This window comes from Symphalangus syndactylus, chromosome 12, assembly GCF_028878055.3.
Source record: "Symphalangus syndactylus isolate Jambi chromosome 12, NHGRI_mSymSyn1-v2.1_pri, whole genome shotgun sequence".
Lineage (NCBI taxonomy): Eukaryota > Metazoa > Chordata > Mammalia > Primates > Hylobatidae > Symphalangus > Symphalangus syndactylus.
In genome coordinates this window covers 101,982,898-102,000,514 of record NC_072441.2, presented here as the reverse complement: position 1 = coordinate 102,000,514, position 17,617 = coordinate 101,982,898, and the positions used below count along the sequence as shown (strand labels likewise).

General features: G+C 39.9%; 1 protein-coding gene across 5 annotated transcripts in view; it reads left to right on the top strand.

The window, feature by feature from the left end:
• Positions 1-17,617, top strand: part of RC3H1 (ring finger and CCCH-type domains 1) — a 93,405-nt gene that overhangs the window by 63,561 nt on the left and 12,227 nt on the right. For 4 of the 5 annotated variants that reach the window (XM_063627319.1, XM_063627324.1, XM_063627320.1 and 1 more), the window contains exons 14-17: positions 9,268-9,420; positions 13,807-14,020; positions 14,551-14,641; positions 14,779-14,911. In XM_063627319.1, coding sequence (XP_063483389.1) covers positions 9,268-9,420; positions 13,807-14,020; positions 14,551-14,641; positions 14,779-14,911 — 591 coding nt within the window. The remainder of the gene's footprint in view (positions 1-9,267; positions 9,421-13,806; positions 14,021-14,550; positions 14,642-14,778; positions 14,912-17,617) is intronic. The other variant, XM_063627322.1, reaches the window with a different exon arrangement.

Genomic DNA, 17,617 nt, shown 5'->3' with positions numbered 1-17,617 from the left:
GGTGACCACACACGTGTTTCCTGACCCTATTCTTTTCCATCAGTCTATTTCTATCCTTGAACCGATGCCACATTCTCTTCATGTAGTTTTATAAGTCTCAATATGTGGTGGTTATATTTTCTAGTATTGTTATTTTTCAAGAATCAGCATGTTGATTTCCACAAAAACATCTGCTCCAGTTCTGATTAGGGTTACATCAGATCTCTAAATCTGTGCTGTCCAATATGGTAGCCACTAGGCACATGTGGCTGTTGAACATGTAATATGTGGCCAGTTTAAGTTCAGGTGTAGTATAGTCATCAAATACACACTGAATTCAAGGATTTCATACCAAAAATGTAAAATTCATTAATATTTTTGATATATTGGATTAAATAAAATTATTAAAATTAATTTCACCTGTTTTTGTTTTTAATGTGGCCATTAAAATGTTTTAATTTTATATGTGGATCCCATTATATTTCTATTAGACAGTGTGGCTTTATTTTTTTTTTTTTTGAAACAGAGTCTCACTCTGTCACCCAGGCTGGAGTGCAATGGTGCAGTTTTGGGTTCACTGCAGCCTCTGTCTCCCAGGTTCAAGCAATTCTCATGCCTCAGCCTCCCAAGTAGCTGGGACTGCAGGTGCACACCACCACTCCTAGCTAATTTTTGTATCTTTTTTTTTTTTTTTGAGTCGGAGTCTCACTGTGTCACCCAGGCCAGAGTACAGTGGTGTAATCTCAGCTCACTGCAACCTCCACCTCCTGGGTTCAAGTGATTCTCCTGCCCCAGCCTCCCAAGTAACTGAGATTACAGGCACGCACCACCACGCCCAACTATAATTTTTGTATTTTTGTAGAGACAGGGTTTCACCATATTGGCCAGGCTGGTCTCGAACTGCTAACCTCAGGTGATCCTCCCACCTCAGCTTCCCAAAGTGCTGGGATTACAGGCGTGAGACACCACGCCAGGCCTAGACAGTGTTGTCTTAGATCAATATGATGAGAAGTGACGTCTTTCTTTTTTTTGATACAGAGTCTTGCTCTTTCGCCAGGCTGGAGTGCAGTGGTGCGATCTCAGCTCACTGCAACCACCACCTCCCGGGTTCAAGCCATTCTCCTGTCTCAGCCTCCCAAGTAGCTGGGACTACAGGCATAAGCCACCATGCCCGGCTAATTTTTTGTGTTTTAGTAGAGACGGGGTTTCACAGTGTTGGCCAAGTTGGTCTTGATCTCTTGACCTCAGGTGATCTGCCCGCCTTGGCCTCCTGAAGTGCTGGGATTACAGGCATGAGCCACCACGCCCGGCTGAGAAGTGACATCTTTCTAATATCAAGTCTCTATGAACATGATATACCCCTTCATTTATTTGGATTTTCTTTATACTTCATACTTCAGTGTCTTGCGCATCTTACATTGAATTTATTCCTAGATAACCAATGTTTTTTGAAACTATTTTAAATAGAATTGTTTGGAAATTTTTATTTTCTATTATTAATATAGAGAAATTAAACAGATTTTTATGTATTGACCCTTCTATTCAGCAGGCTTGCTAAATTTCTTTATTAATTATAATACTATTAGTAGATTCTTTTGAATTTTCTGTGCACACTATTATGTCTTCTGAATAATCTTTTTTCCCCTTTTTTATCCTTTTGTTTTGTCTTTGTCTTATTATTTTGGACTCCAGCATAATACTGAATAGAAGTGATGATAACACATATTCTTGACTCCTTTCTAATCTTTGAGTAAATGGAGCTTTTAATAATAATTTGCCATTACGATGTTTGCTGTAGGCTTTTTGTTAGAAAATCTTTGTCATATTTATGAAGCTTTTCTCTAATCCTAGTTTCAGAATTATTTTAAATAAGAAAGAATATCAAAGATTTATTTAACTCAGTAATGAGGAAACCAGCCAGAAGAGTTGGTTTAATGAATAGGAAAGAGCAGGTAAATATAGATAGTGAAAATCAGAAAAAAAAAAAAAAACAGGCTGGGCGCGGTGGCTCACGCCTGTAATCCCAGCACTTTGGGAGGCCGAGGCGGGTGGATTACGAGGTCAGGAGATCGAGACCATCCTGGCTAACACGGTGAAACCTCGTCTCTACTAAAAATACAAAAAATTAGCTGGGCGCAGTGGCGGGCGCCTGTACTCCAAGCTACTCGGGAGGCTGAGGCAGGAGAATGGCGTGAACCCAGGAGGCGGAGCTTGCAGTGAGCCGAGATAGTGCCACTGCAGTCCAGCCTGGGCGAAAGAGCGAGACTCCGTCTCAAAAAAAAAAAAAAAACAGTCAAATAAGATTGCTTTAAAAAAAAACTGGTTAATGTATCACAGGGCAATAACCATAATTTGGGGAGTCAACTTCTTTGTATTTCTGTATGACAATGCTAGTAGTTATAGTGAATAAGTGTTGTCTTATTATCTTAATGTCTATATGGTCTACAGTGATGTTTGTTTTTCTATTTCTATATTGGTAATTTTTTTTTTGTCAGTCCTGCTAGGGATTTATCAATTTTATTCATCTTTTCAAAAAGCCAACTTTTTTTTTTTATTATTTTGTGAGACAGAGTCTTGCTCTGTCACCCAGGCTGGAGTGCAGTGGTGTGATCTCGGCTCACTGCAACCTCTGCCTCCTGGGTTCAAGCGATTCTCCTGCCTCAGCCTCCCCCAGTAACTGGGGTTACAGGCATGTGCCACCACACCTAGCTAATTTTTTTGTATTTTTTGTAAAGATGGGGTTTCACCATGTTGGCCAGGCTGGTCTCGAACTCCTGACCTCAAATGATCTGCCCGCCTTGGCCTTCCAAAGTGCTGGGATTACAGGCGTGAGCTACTGTGCCCAGCCCAAAAAATCCAACTTTAAAGTGATCCTATTTGTTTTGTTGATTGTACATACTGCTTTAGCTTATAGTTTGTATTTTTTTTTTAAATAATCAAGTAAGGTTTCTCAGGATTACAGTTGATACTATGTAAGGAACTTGTCTTGCATCCTTTATGTATAGAATTATGATTCTAAACATTGCTAACTGACAAATCATGAATAATAAATGAAAATTGAGAAGTACATCACACATAGTAAATAGTATCTTGTTGGGTGTATGAAGGAAGTCTACTAAATAGAAGTTGTTCACAATATCTAGTTTTCCCACCTAAACACTTTGGATGAGTTTTCCACAAAAATGTAGGTTATTAGTAAAGTCACAACATCTTCTACAAATGTAGTTTTTTGTTGTTTTTTTTTTTGAGACAGAGTCTCGCTCTGTCGCCCAGGCTGGAGTGCAGTGGCGCGATCTCGGCTCACTGCAAGCTCTGCCTCCTGGGTTCACGCCATTCTCCTGCCTCAGCCTCTCCAAGTAGCTGGGACTACAGGCGCCCACCACCACACCCGGCTAATTTTTTGTATTTTTAGTAGAGACAGGGTTTCAACGTGGTCTCGATCTCCTGACCTCGTGATCCGCCCGCCTCGGCCTCCCTAAATGCTGGGATTACAAGCGTGAGCCACTGCGCCCGGCCATATTAATGTAGTTTTATTTGTAAAGTAAAAACAGCCAGGTGTGCAGTAGCTCACACCCGTAATCCCACACTTTGGGAGGCTGAGGTGGGAAGATTGCTTGAGCCCAGGAGTTCAAGACCAGTCTGAGCAACATAGTGAGACCCCATCCCTACAAATTTAAAAATAAAAATTAGCTAGGTGTGGCGGGACACGCCTACGGTCCCAGCTACTTGGGAGGCTGAGGTGGGAGGATCGGGAGGATCGCTTGAACCTGGGAGGTCCGTGCTATAGTGAGCTATGATTGTGCTACTGCACTCCAGCCTGGGTAACAAAGACCCTGTCTCAGAAAAATTAGGGGAAAAAAAAACAGGTGTGATATTTTTTCAAAAATGCTTTATCAGAGTACACCCTGGAACTTTGTTATGCCATACTGTTTTATAAGAAATATGGAAAACAATATGACATTGTAAAAAGTGAGCAGTTTTTGGTATCAAACTTTCTAAACTTTGAGGTTCAGTTGTGTCCTTCACTGTGTGATCTTTTTAAAATTACTTAGCCTCCCTGAACCCTGAGGTGCACGTTTCTTCATTTATAAATCAAACATAATAAAGCCTACCTGATAGTGGTATGGTGAAGATGAAACATAAGGCATCTGGTATGTAGCAGGCATTCAGTAAATAATTCATATTTATTATTGTTATTTTTACTCATAAAAATTATAATAATGTCTGGCTATTAAGGAACATTATCTAGAATCATTGTAGTTACTGAGATGCAAAGATATATATTTAAACCTCAGTTCTGATTATAAACAACCTGAATACAAAAATTAGCCGGGCATGATGGTGGGCGCCTGTAATCCCAGCTATTCAGGAGACTGAGACAGGAGAATTGCTTGAACCCAGGAGGCAGAGGTTGCAGTGAGCCAAAATCGCACCAGTGCACTCCAGCCTGGACGACAGAGCGAGACTCCTTCTCAACAAAAATTTAAAAATAAATAAATAAAACAACCTGTGTATAGTTGTACTAAATTCATACGTTATAGAAATACATGATATAGAAAGAGAAGTTTCTCCAAAATCTCATTTTCTATAACCACTGTTTATTATGTATTTAAACTTCTTATATATATTTCACCTTCTTTCTGTGCATGAACTAACATCTTTTTAGTAGACACATTATAATTGTACAAGTTTATGGGATACAGAGTGGTATTTCTTTCTTTTTTTTCTTTTTTTTTTTTTTTAATTTTTTGAGGTGGAGTTTCGCTCTTGTTGCCCAGGCTGGAGTGCAATGGCGCAAACTCGGCTCACCGCAACCTCCGCCTCTTGGGTTCAAGCGATTCTTCTGCCTCAGCCACCCGAGGAGTTGGGATTATAGGCATGCACCACCACGCCCAGCTAATTTTGTATTTTTAGTAGAGACGGGGTTTCTCCATGTTGGTCAGGCTGGTCTCGAACTCCTGACCTCAGGTGATCCACCCACCTTGGCCTCCCAAAGTGATATTTCAATACATATATACAATATGCAATGATCAAAGCAGGGTAATTAGCATATCATCTCAAACATTTATCTTTTATTTATATTGGAACATTCAAAATCCTCTCTTCCTTGGACAATTGTGTATGTGATACTCGCTGCTGGAAGGTCAAGGTTACAGAAATGCAGGATGCTTCCAGAGAGTTTCAGATCACCCTTTGACTGGTAGGCAGGTAGCATTTAAGTCATTCAGAACAGTCATCCAACCTTTCCTTTCTTTTTTTTTTTTTTTGAGACAGACTCTTGCTCTGATGCCCAGGCTAGAGTACAGTGGCACGATCTCGGCTCATTGCAACCTCCACCTCCCGGGTTCAAGCGATTCTCCTGCTTCAGCCTCCTGAGTAGCTGGGATTACAGGCATGCACCACCATGCCAGGCTAATTTTTGTATTTTTAGTAGGGGCGGGGTTTCACCATGTTGGCCAGGCTGGTCTCGAACTCCTAACCTCAAATGATCTAGCCACCCCAGCCTCCCAAAGTGCTGTGATTACAGGCATGAGCCACTGTGCCTGGCCAGTCATCCAACTTTTCTTTGAAGAAGAGAGCAGTGTTATATTTTAATTGTAAATTTTTGTATTATATAACATTGTAGAAATAACATTCTTCCTGTGGGCTAAATAAATATCTCCTTATGGTTTTCAGATTTTATTTCAAGGAAAAATGCTGGGCAGATCTACTGTTGTCCTTGCTTTTTGTATCTACAAGATTGTTGACATAGTGTTTATCTCAAGATTCCTTTATGAATTGGCCAGGCGCAGTGGCTCACACCTGTAATCCCAGCACTTTGGGAGGCCACAGTGGGCAGATCACGAGGTCAGGAGATCAAGACCATCCTGGCGAACACAGTGAAACCCCATCTCTACGAAAAATACAAAAACAAAACTAGCTGGGCACCTGTGGTGGTGGGCACCTGTGGTCCCAGCTGCTTGGGAGGCTGAGATGGGAGAATGGCGTGAACCTGGGAGGCGGAGCTTACAGTGCGCCAAGATCGCGCCACTGCACTCCAACCTGGGCGACAGAGCGAGACTCCTTCTCAAAAAAAAAAAAAAAAAAAAAAAAAAAAAAAAAAAAAAGCCAACATCTCTTACTGCAGACCTGATGTTGTTGTTGTTGTAGTATGAAGATTGTGGTTTCTTTTTTTTTTTTTTTTTTTTTTTTTTTTTTTTTTTTGGAGACAGAGTGTCACACTGTCGCCTGGACTAGAGTGCAATGGCATGATCTTGGCTCACTGCAACCTCTGCCTCCTGGGTTCAAGCGATTCTCCCACCTCAGCCTCCTGAGTAGCTGGGATTACAGGTGCCCGCCACCATGCTTGGCTAATTTTTTGTATTTTTAGTAGGAACGGCGTTTCACTATATTGGCCAGGCTGGTCTCGAACTCCTGACCTCGTAATCTGCCCGCCTCGGCCTCCCAAAGTGCTGGGATTATAGGTGTGAGCCACCACGCCCAGCCTAAGATTGTGGTTTCTTTCTTCATCAAATCAAAAATCATTTTGTTGATATTCCTTTCTTTTGTCAATCTATCCTAGATACTTTCCATTATTTTGACTTTCAAGATCCTAAGTAGAAAATTTTTTTTTAATGTTTCTATTTTCTTAAAAAAGAGACAGGGTCTTGCTGTGTTGCCCAGGCTGGTGGTCTCAAACTCGTGGGCTCAAGCAATCCACCCACCATGCCCCGTCCAAATTTTTTATGTCATTTGTAAATAAGTAAATACACCTGGATTGAATTGGTCTGTAGAAATAATGAATAAAATTGTATATAAAGATCAGTTTATGATGTTAAAAGTTTTCTTCAAAAAAAACATAATTTTTTCAAATCAGGAAAAACAATCCTCTCTTCTAGCTTTTAGAAAATATATAGTAAATTATTAACTGTACTCACCCTGCAGTGCTATAGAATGCTAGAAAGTAATTCCTCCTGTGTAGCTATAATTTTGTATCTGTTAACCAAGCTCTCTCTCTCCTTCCCTCCCTCCATTCCCTTTCTAGTCTCTCATAACCACAGTTCCACTCTCTACTTCTGTGACTCAACTTTTTAGCTCCCACATATGAGTGAGAACATGAAATATTTATCTTTCTGTGCCTGACCAATTTCACTTAATGTGATGTCCTCCAGGCTCATCTATGTTGCTGCAAATGACAGGATTTATTTTTTTATGTCTGAATAGTATTTCATTGTATACATACCACATTTTCTTTATCAGTTCATCTGTTGCTGGATACCTAGGTTGATTCCATATCTTGGCTATTGGGAATAAAACATGAGGGTGCAGATACCCCTTCATATACTGATTTCTTTTCCTTTGGATGAATGCCCAGTAGTGGGATTGTTGGATCTCTTTATTATTTTTATTATTATTATTTTTTTTGAGACGGAGTCTCACTCTGTTGCCCAGGCTGGAGTGCAGTGGCACAAACTTGGCTCCCTGCAACCTCCGCCTCCCAGGTTCAAGCAATTTTCCTGCCTCAACCTCTCAAGTAGTTGGGACTACAAGCATGTACCACCACGCCCAGCTAATTTTTGTATTTTTAGTAGAGATAGGGTTTCACCACCTTGGCCAGGCTGATCTTGAGCTCCCGACCTCAGGTGGTCCGCCCGCCTCGACCTCCCAAAGTGCTGGGATTACAGGCGTGAGCCACCTTGCCCAGCCTTATTATTATTTTTTTAATAGGATCATTTAATAAATACATTTTGGTTTTATGTCTGTTTTGCCTTTTTGTTTTTACCTAATCCATTTTCCTGGCCGTCTTTGTATGTCAGTATATAAATTTATCTCATTCATTTAAATAGCTGCATATAATACACTACAGTCAGAGATTTTAAAAAGGAGCACTCTTGGCCAGGCGTGGTAGCTCACGCCAGTAATCCCAGCACTTTGGGAGGCTGAGGTGGGTGGATCACCTGAGGTCAGGTGTTCCAGACCAGCCTGGCCAACATGGTGAAACCCCTTCTCTACTAAAAATACAAAACTAGCTGGGTGTAGAGGTATGCACCTGTAATCCCAGCTACTTGGGAGGCTGAGTCAGGAGAATGGCTTGAACCTGGGAGGCAGAGGTTGCAGTGAGCGGAGATCATGCCACTGCACTTCAGCCTGGGTGACAGAGAGAGACACCGTCTCACAAAAAAGGAGCACTGTAATTGGTAGGTCATGTGTTTTAAAAGTTAACTGTTCTATCTAAAGTTAGTAAGTAGAAGAAAAATAAAAAAGGATAAAAATTTTTTAAATAGTAATAGGACAAAGAAAAGGGAAGAGGTTATGAATAATAGAAACAGAAGAGTGGTTGACTGTGAGTGATATTAGTGAGCAGCAGATCCTATGTCAATGCAGAAGGCCAATAATGATGACTCAGAAAAGAGATGTTTTTAGTATAGCGGGAGGCATAGGTCCACTTAAATGAACCAATACAAATGAACACTGATACCCCTAGATATATCAGTGTATATATGTCTTGTGATAAAATGCAAGAAACGTTAAAGTTATAGTCCTAGCACTGCCCTATACTGGTATAGCCTTGGTCATATCACCTGTGTTGTCTATCATGGATTTAGGAGCTTATTAGGTAGTATACATGAAAACACTTTGAAAATGTAAAACATTTTATAAATGTGAATGTTGCAATTTTAGTGAAAATACATTAGCCTTAGAATAGCTATTCTGTTATTAGACTGGAGAACTATCTTGAGAAGGTAAAAATTAGACATCCTTTTCATCTCATTGAATCAACCTAAGGAACAGAATTTATTCAAGATATGAATTATTGCTATTAAAGAGATTTCAGTAAAAAGTTACTACATCATCGTGTACTATAAAAATCAAAATTTTTAATGTTCTTGTTTACCTTGATTTTATTAAAAGAAACATTGAGGCGGGTCTAGCAAAACTATGGCTTGGCACATATATGCTTAAATGTTTACTGATCTAATGAAGAAAAGGATGAGCAAACCCATAAAATCCTAGCTTGATTCCTGGAAGGATATTGAGATACATTTTTTTTTTTTTTTTTTTTTTACCTTCTGCTAAGGTAAAACAACAACAACAACAAAAAACCTGAAAACTAAAAATCACTCTTCACTTATTTTATATTTTTCATAGTTTACAAAAATCTTCTATTGTGGCACTTAAAAATCAAATAATCATCATGTTGCTTCAGCAGGATGTTCTAAGAAATTCCCTGCTTTCTCTGTCTTGTTACTCATAGACCCATTTCCTGCTTTGTTTCTTTCTTTTTTTTTTTTCTTTCTCCATCTGTAGTTTTTGGATGAAGACTTGAAGATAGCTGGGAAATACAAAGGAAATGATTATAGCCAATACTCTCCCTGGTCATGTGACACCATCGGCTCCTACATTGGAACCAAAGATGCAAAACCCAAAGATGTTGTGGCAGCAGGGAGTGTGGAAATGATGGTATGTGTAATAGCTAAGCAATAATTAATACAAATTAAGATAAACCAAATAAATTTTTACCCATTACCATTTAGGCACAAATAATTCAGCTTTGCTTAAGAGTTTCAGACCGTATTCTATACTCTGCAGTTGAGTTATCTTTAAACAGTATAGGTTTTTGATTCATTTAGATGTAAATAAAAATATTTTAATACGGAGACAGACCATTTATTATATTTCTGTGCAAATAGCAATTTATCAACAATTGTTTAGAATCCAGATCAAATTATTTTACATAATTAATTAAGATCTTGGACTTCACCAAATAAGTTAAAATTCTTTTTCACAGAGAATGGCATGAACCCGGGAGGCAGAGCGTGCAGTGAGCCAAGATTGTGCCACTGCACTCCAGCCTGGGTGACAAAGTGAGACTCAGTCTCAAAAAAAAAAAAAATTATTTTTCACAGCTCTGAAGTTTAAATAACAAAGTTGAATCTAGTGAACAAGAGTAGTATTTGAGTCAGAATTATAGCTGCTCAGCTTCAAGTGAACTCTGAGATGCTGAAATTTAATATTTGGGTTATTTTATTCTTTAGTGAAAAGTCATGTAACACCAGTGTTTCTAATAACCAAGTTTAAAATATTATCAAAATCTTATCTTTTTTTTTTTTTTGAGACGGAGTTTCACTCTTGTTGCCCAGGCTGGAGTGCAATGGCACGATCTCGGCTCACTGCAACTTCCGCCTCCCAGATTCAAGTGATACTCCTGCCTCAGCCTCCCGAATAGCTGGGGTTAGAGGCATACGCCACCATGCCCAGCTAATTTTATATTTTTTAGTAGAGACGGGGTTTCTCCATGTTGGTCAGTTCTCCCGACCTCAAGTGATCCACCCGCCTCGGCCTCCCAAAGTGCTGAGATTACAGGCGTGATCCACCGTGCCTGGCTTCATCTTCTCTCTTTTTATAGAGATAGGATCGATCTTCGTCACCTAGGGTGTAGTGCAGTGACATGATTATGGTTCACTGTAACCTCAAACTCCTGAACTCAGGTGATCCTCCTGAGTACCTAGGACTACAGGTGCTTGCCACCACACCCAGCTAATTTTTTAAAAGAAATTTTGTAGAGATGGGGTCTTGCTATGTTTCCCGGACTGATCTTAAACTCCTGGCCTCAAGTGATCCTCCTGCCTCTCCCTCCCAAAGTGCTGGGATTACAGGCATGAGCTACCCTACCTGGATAGTATCTTAATTCCCTTTTTATTTTTTAAAGAAATAAAATTTTCAAGAAGTAGTTATATCCCCCTGTATAAATTTCCCAAGTCTCATTTTTCCCCCTCTTTCATTCCCTCCAAGTAATCTCTATCCTGAGTTTAGTATTTATCATTTTCATGGATAATTTTATTTCCCCTAAGACAGGATCTCCCTCATGCTGGAGTATAGTGTCACAATCACAGCTCACTGCAGCCTCACACTCCTGGACTCAAGTGATCCTCCCACCTCACCCTCCCAAGTAGCTGGGACACAGATGTGTGATACTATGCTCAGCTAATTTTTTTTTTTTTTTTTAGTAGAGATGAGGTCTTGCTATGTTGCCTGGGCAGGACGGGCTGGTCCTGAACTCCTGGGCTCAAGCAATTCTACTGCTTCTGAAAGTGCTGTAGTTACAGGTGTGTGCCAGTATGCCTGGCCATAGATAATTTTACACTGTTCCTAAACAATGTTGTTTTATATGTTTATAGACCTTATGTAAATTATACACTTCAGCTTGCATGTTCATGTTTTCACTTAGCATTGCTTTTAAGATGTGTACTTTTTTTTTTTTTTGAGACGGAGTTCCACTCTGTACCCAGGCTGGAGTGCAGTGGCGTGATCTCAGCTCACTACAACCTCTGCCTTCTGGATTCAAGTGATTCTCCTGCCTCAGCCTCCCAAGGAGCTGGGACTACAGGCGCATACCACCATGCCCGGCTAATTTTTTTGTATTTTTAGTAGAGACGGAGTTTCACCGTATTGGTCAGGCTTGTCTCGAACTCCTGACCTCAGGTGCTCTGCCCTCCTCGGCCTCCCAAAGTGCTGGGATTACAGGTGTGAGCCACCACGCCCAGTCCGTATTTATATCTGTAGCTCAGGATTATTGATTTTAGCTGCTTTTACGAGATATTCTGTATAACTGATACCATACAATGATTACTTTTTGTATTGGTGGACATTTAGGCTATTTCTGATCTTTCACTATTATGTATGGTACTCCAACAAACATTCTTATGTATGTCTTCAGGTATGTGAAAGTTACACTTAGAAATGGTATTGCTGGCTGGGCACTGTGGCTCATGCCTGTAATCCCAGCACTTTCGGAGGCCAAGGCAGGTGGATCACTTGAGGTCAGGAGTTTGAGACCAGCCTGGGCAACATGGTGAAACCTCGTCTCTACTAACTACACAAAAATTAGCTGGGCATGGTAGCAGGAGCCTGTAATCCCAGGTACTTGGGAGGTTGAGGCAGGAGAATTGCTTGAACCTGGGAGTCAGAGGTTGCAGTGAACCGAGATTGCGCCACTGCACTCCAGCCTAGACAACAGAGTAAGACTCCATCTCAGGAAAAAAAAAAGAAAAAGAAATGGTATTGCTGAAAGGTATGCCTTGACTATTATTCTTAACCCATTTGTCCTTATTAACTCTAACAGAAGTTTCCTAGGTTATTATATAGATTTTCATAGATAAATACTTTTCCAGGTGGTTAAGAAAAGACCAGTATTTGCAATAAAAAAAGATTTGGATGCTGATAACCACTGTAAATGAGTGAAGTGATATCTAATAGCATAAATACGATTATATGCCAGCCCCACCCCCACCCCCAAAAATAGAGAGTTTTAGAGGAAGAAAAAGCAAAATAAATCTTTTTTTTTTTTTTTTTTTGCAGTTGGATTACAGAAGCATTGTTTTTAGGCTGTAGTAAGGCTCTTATTGGAACGAAATAAGTGGAAATTAGGCAAGAATCTTTGCCTTGAACTTGGCTTTCAGAAAGAAAGGGTTATCATATTAAAGTAACATGAGTATTAGCAAAATAAAACTCATTTTCTTAAATCAGTAAAGAATTAAAAAGTTTGGGCCAGGCATGGTGACTCAAACCTGTAACCCCAGCACTTTGGAAGGCCAAGGTGGGAGGATTGTTTGAGCCCAGGAGTTCAAGACTAGCCTGGGCAACATGGCAAGACCTCATCTCTTCAAAAATTTTTTTAATTAGCCAGGTGTGGTGGTGCACGCCAGTCCCAGCTACTTGAGAAGCTGAGGCAGGAGGATCGCTTGAGTCCAGGAGGTTGAGGCTCACACACCACTGCAGTCCAACCTTGTGACAGAGCAAGACCCTGTCTCAAAAACAAACAAAAAGTTGCAATCCAATCTAGAGGTAATTGAAAACCTCCCAAATAGGTGAAAGAAGTCTAACCTAGTATTTCTCAAATGTTAATGTGCATACAAATTATATATTTGTGTGTCTATATATATGTGTAACATTATATAGGGATAAATATATATTTGTATGCATATATATACTAGAGCATTATATATATTTCTTAAAGATTGAATTGGCTTTTATTAGTGATTGATTAATCAGGAAGCATTTCATCTGTGAAATAGAGAGATGCTCTAATGAGCTAAACAGGGAAAAGTAACAAAACTCAGATTAGTTGTTTCAAAGTTATTTTCCTTATAGGACTAAAGCAGAAGGAACTTACCAGTTCAAATTGAGTGGTCCTCTTATGATTGATTGCTGTGAATCTCCTGTTTTTTGGAAAACTGGCCCATTTTCAAGTTCAGTTTGATTTTGTGGCATCTAGCACAAGTGATTACATTCTGCTTTGATCTGGTGTCATGGGGCTTAGTGCGGGAGCTTAGTCCAAAACAGTGGCCTCCCATAAATTTTAAAAATATATTTCTTAGGCCAGGTGCAGCGGCTTATGCCTGTAATCCTAGCACTTTGGGAGGCTGAGCTTGAGGCAGGAAGATTGCTTGAGCGCAGGAGTTTGAGACCAGCCTGGTCAACATAGGGAGACCTCATCTCTATAAATAATCAAAAAAATTAGCTGGGTGTGGTGGTACATGCCTGTAGTCCTGGCTACCTAGGAGGCTGAGGTGGTGGAAGGATCGCTGGAGCCCAGGAGGTTGAGGATGCAGTGAGCCATGAGAGTGCCCCTACATTCCAGCCTGGGCCACAGTGTGAGACCCTGTTGCCCCTCACCTCAGAAGTTTAAAAACCAGTGTTACATAAAAACAACCAAAGGTAACTAATGATTTTAGTCTTACCAGTAAGAGTGTTGTACTCTTCTTTAACCTTATTACAGATCTAGAAAAAATTAGGTTACAGAGCCATCTGAGTGTGGGGTAATTTCTCATTTTGCTTTTTTATCAGAATGTGGAGAGTAAAGGAATGAGAGACCAGCGATTAGATCTTCAGAGAAGAGCAGCAGAAACCAGTGATGATGACCTCATCCCATTTGGAGACCGACCAACAGTGTCTCGGTTTGGTGCCATCTCACGAACTTCCAAAACTATATATCAGGGTGCTGGTCCATTGCAGGCTATGGCACCTCAGGGAGCTCCTACAAAATCTATTAACATTTCAGGTAAGAATCTCACAGGTAAGCTGACCTAAAGGGTTCATAATCTTGACTTTCAGCATTACCCCTGCTCCCCATTTATTATCAGTGTTTTTAGTAATCTTGCAAGGCAGTAATTTTCAAACTTTCCATGGAATCATCCCTGTAAGAAAGGTAATATAACCCAGAGAATTTTAGGTATATAAACTGAAATTAAATGTCTATATGTGAAGCTTTCCTAATGTTTCTTCCCCACTCCACCCCTGACCCAAAATAGCTTAATTGTTATTTGGGGGAATAACGTTCTCATTATACAGTAATTTGGAAGAAAAACTACAAAGACTGAAAGTTCATTGGGGGAGAAACAAACATACCAGCACCCAGCATCATGCTGCCTGACATTTAGAAAAACAAAGTAAAAAATTTTAAAAATCTGGCCATTTAGGGTAGATACCAGATATCTGTGTATGCAATATGCTGATGTCTTTCAGATTATGAGTACCTTAAAAGAAGAATCAAATCTGTGAATTATACCATAATAAATCATTCTCTTACAGATTATAGTCCATATGGAACCCATGGTGGCTGGGGAGGTTCTCCATATTCACCTCATCAAAACATACCTTCTCAGGGACACTTCGGTGAGAGGTATGAGTCATTCTTTTTACTTGAACAAACATGTAGAAACCTTTAAAATTAGGCAACTTCTTTTTGTTTTTCTGGTCAGTAATATGTTAACAAAATGAAACGTTAAAATTTACTTCACACTTTCTTTCTAACCAAAGGGAGAGAATATCTATGTCAGAAGTGGCCAGTCATGGAAAACCCCTTCCATCTGCTGAGAGAGAACAGCTACGACTAGAATTGCAGCAATTGAACCATCAGATTAGCCAGCAGACCCAGCTACGTGGACTAGAGGTACCAGCCTAGAGAGCTATTTTTATTCCAATTTTTGAAGGGTTCTCAGAGATTTTAAATAGGAACTTTTGAGGCACTGTGAACAAAAAACTTTAAGGTCTATTTCTTAGGAGTTAGTGTAGGTTTCCATTCTTCAAAGAATTCAATACTGGATTTAGCTCTGGGACAAGAGAAAACGTAAAATTTCTACTACCTAAGAATAGAAAACAGATTACCTAAAATTTCCCAACAGGATCTTATATTCTCTGATGGCACATTTAAGGTTTGTTTGTTTGTTTGTTTTGGTTTTCTTTTTTTGAGACAGTATTGCTCTGTTGCCCAGGCTGGAGTGAGGTGGCGTGATCTCGACTCACTGCACCCTCCACCTTCTGGGTTCATGCAATTCTTCTGCCTCAGCTTCCTGAGTAGTTGGGATTATAGTTGTACACCACCATACTCAGCGAATTTTTGTATTTTTGGTAGAGATAGGGTTTCACCTCTGTAATCCCAGCACTTTGGGAGGCCGAGGCAAGCGGATCACCAGGTCAGGAGTTTGAGAACAGTCTGGCCAACATAGTGAAACCCCGTGTCTACTAAAAATACAAAAAATTAGCCGGGCATGGTGGTGTGCGCCTGTAATCCCAGCTACTCGGGAGGCTGAGGCAGGAGAATCGTGTGAACCCAGGAAGCAGAGGTTGCAGTGAGCCAAGATCACGCCATTGCACTCCAGCCCAGGCTGCAGTGTGAGACTCCATCTCAAAAAAAAAGAGAACTTTGACTTAAAAAATAAAACATAGTTCCAGTGTAATAAGAAAAATAACACTTTTCATTTATGTAATTCTGTACCATTTAAAAATCACTACCACTTATCTTATTTGACCCTTACAATATCCCTGATAGGTTAGGCAGGTGGTATTGTCCTCCTTTTTTGATTGAAGTATATGAGTTTCTCAGAAGTTGAAACATGAACCCAAGTCTTCATACTCCAGATTTAGTGTTCTTTCCATCATGCTGCCTGACACTTAGAAAAACAAAACTAAAGAATTTTTAAAATCTGGCTGGACGTGGTGGTTCATGCTTGTAATCCAAGCACTTTGGGAGGCCAAAGCAGACGGATTGCTTGAGCTCAGGAGTTTGAGGCCAGACCTGGGCAACATGGCAAAATCCCTTCACTACAAAAAGTGCAAAAATTGCCAGGCATGGTAGTACACGCCGGTAGTCTCAGCTACTCAGGAGGCTGAAGGCAGGAGGATCACCTCAGCCCAGGGAGGTCGAGGCTGCAGTGAGCCCTGATGGTGTCACTGCACTCCAGCCTGAGTGACAGAGTGAGACCCTGTCTTCAAAAAAAAAACAACCACAACAACAAAAAAAAAAACCACAGGAATTTAAGAAATCTGTTAAGTGCCACATAAGGAAGACTAGGTTTTGTTTATACATCATCCTTTACATTGGAACATATTCTTTGAATATGGAAAACTGAAGACATTCTAATGATAAACACATTGTCCTTTCTGGAGGAAAAAATGGTACTGTTAGAACATTAGTCTGTCATTCTACCATAATCTTTAATAATAAGTAAGCCATCACTTTGGGGGGGAAAAGTTATAAGACAGACTTTCTTAGTAGACCTTCTTTTTAGGAAGACCAGTAGGAGATTGTTTTTGGAACATATAGCTGGCTTGTGCCCCTATGTATGCAATTAGATTTAGCAATTTAAAAAATCTATGTAATATTTAGATTTTGTCTGCTTTTGCCATTGCTTATTTACATTGATTCAGAACGTCTTGCTGATTCCTGTCATAGAAACAGAATGCCATGTTTGCTTATGGAAATCTTTCGTTCATTAACTTTTTAAAGATTCAGACGTTCAACCCAATAAGGCATTACTCCATATCTTCAAATGCATGGTTTTTCGTTTGTTTGTTATATATATATATATATATTTTAAGTTCCAGGGTACATGTGCACAACGTGCAGGTTTGTTACGTATGGTATACATGTGCCATGTTGGTGTGCTGCACCCATTAACTCGTCATTTACATTAGGTATATTTCCTAATGCTATCCCTCCCCTCTCCCCCCACCAAATGCATGGTTTTTTGTTTTAAAGTTTCCAGGAGCATTTTCTGTCCAAAAAAACTATCAGTATTATTTAGAAACTTGCCACATATTTAACTCAGTACATTTAAAAGTCCTTGCCATTACTGAGGTTTCATTGAAATAAGTTATAGGATTTACTTCAGAGAAAATTACCATTAAAAACAGAGGGGGAAAGATGAACATCTGTAGTTGACTTGTTTTTCTTCCATTTCCTTTTTTTTTTTTTTTTTTTTTTTTTTTGAGAGACGAGGTCCCACTCTATTGCCCAGGCTGGAGTGCATGGAGTGCAGTGTCATGATCGTAGCAGCTCGCTGTAATCTTAAACTCCTGGGCTGAAGTGATCCTCCCTAGTAGCTAGGACTACGGGCCCACACCACCATCCCAGGCTGATTTTTTGGTTTTTTTATTTTTTATTTTTTGTAGAGGCGAGGTCTTGATATATTGTCCAGGTGGATCTCAAATTCCTGGCCTCAAGTGATCCTCCCACCTCAGCCTCCCAAAGTGCTAGAATTAAAGGCATGAGCCACCATGCGTAGCCAACTTCTCTTTCGAATCAGAAAATACAAGGAGCAATTTATACTTAAGATGAAATTACTGTTTACTAAATTTAAATGTCCCTATTTTATAA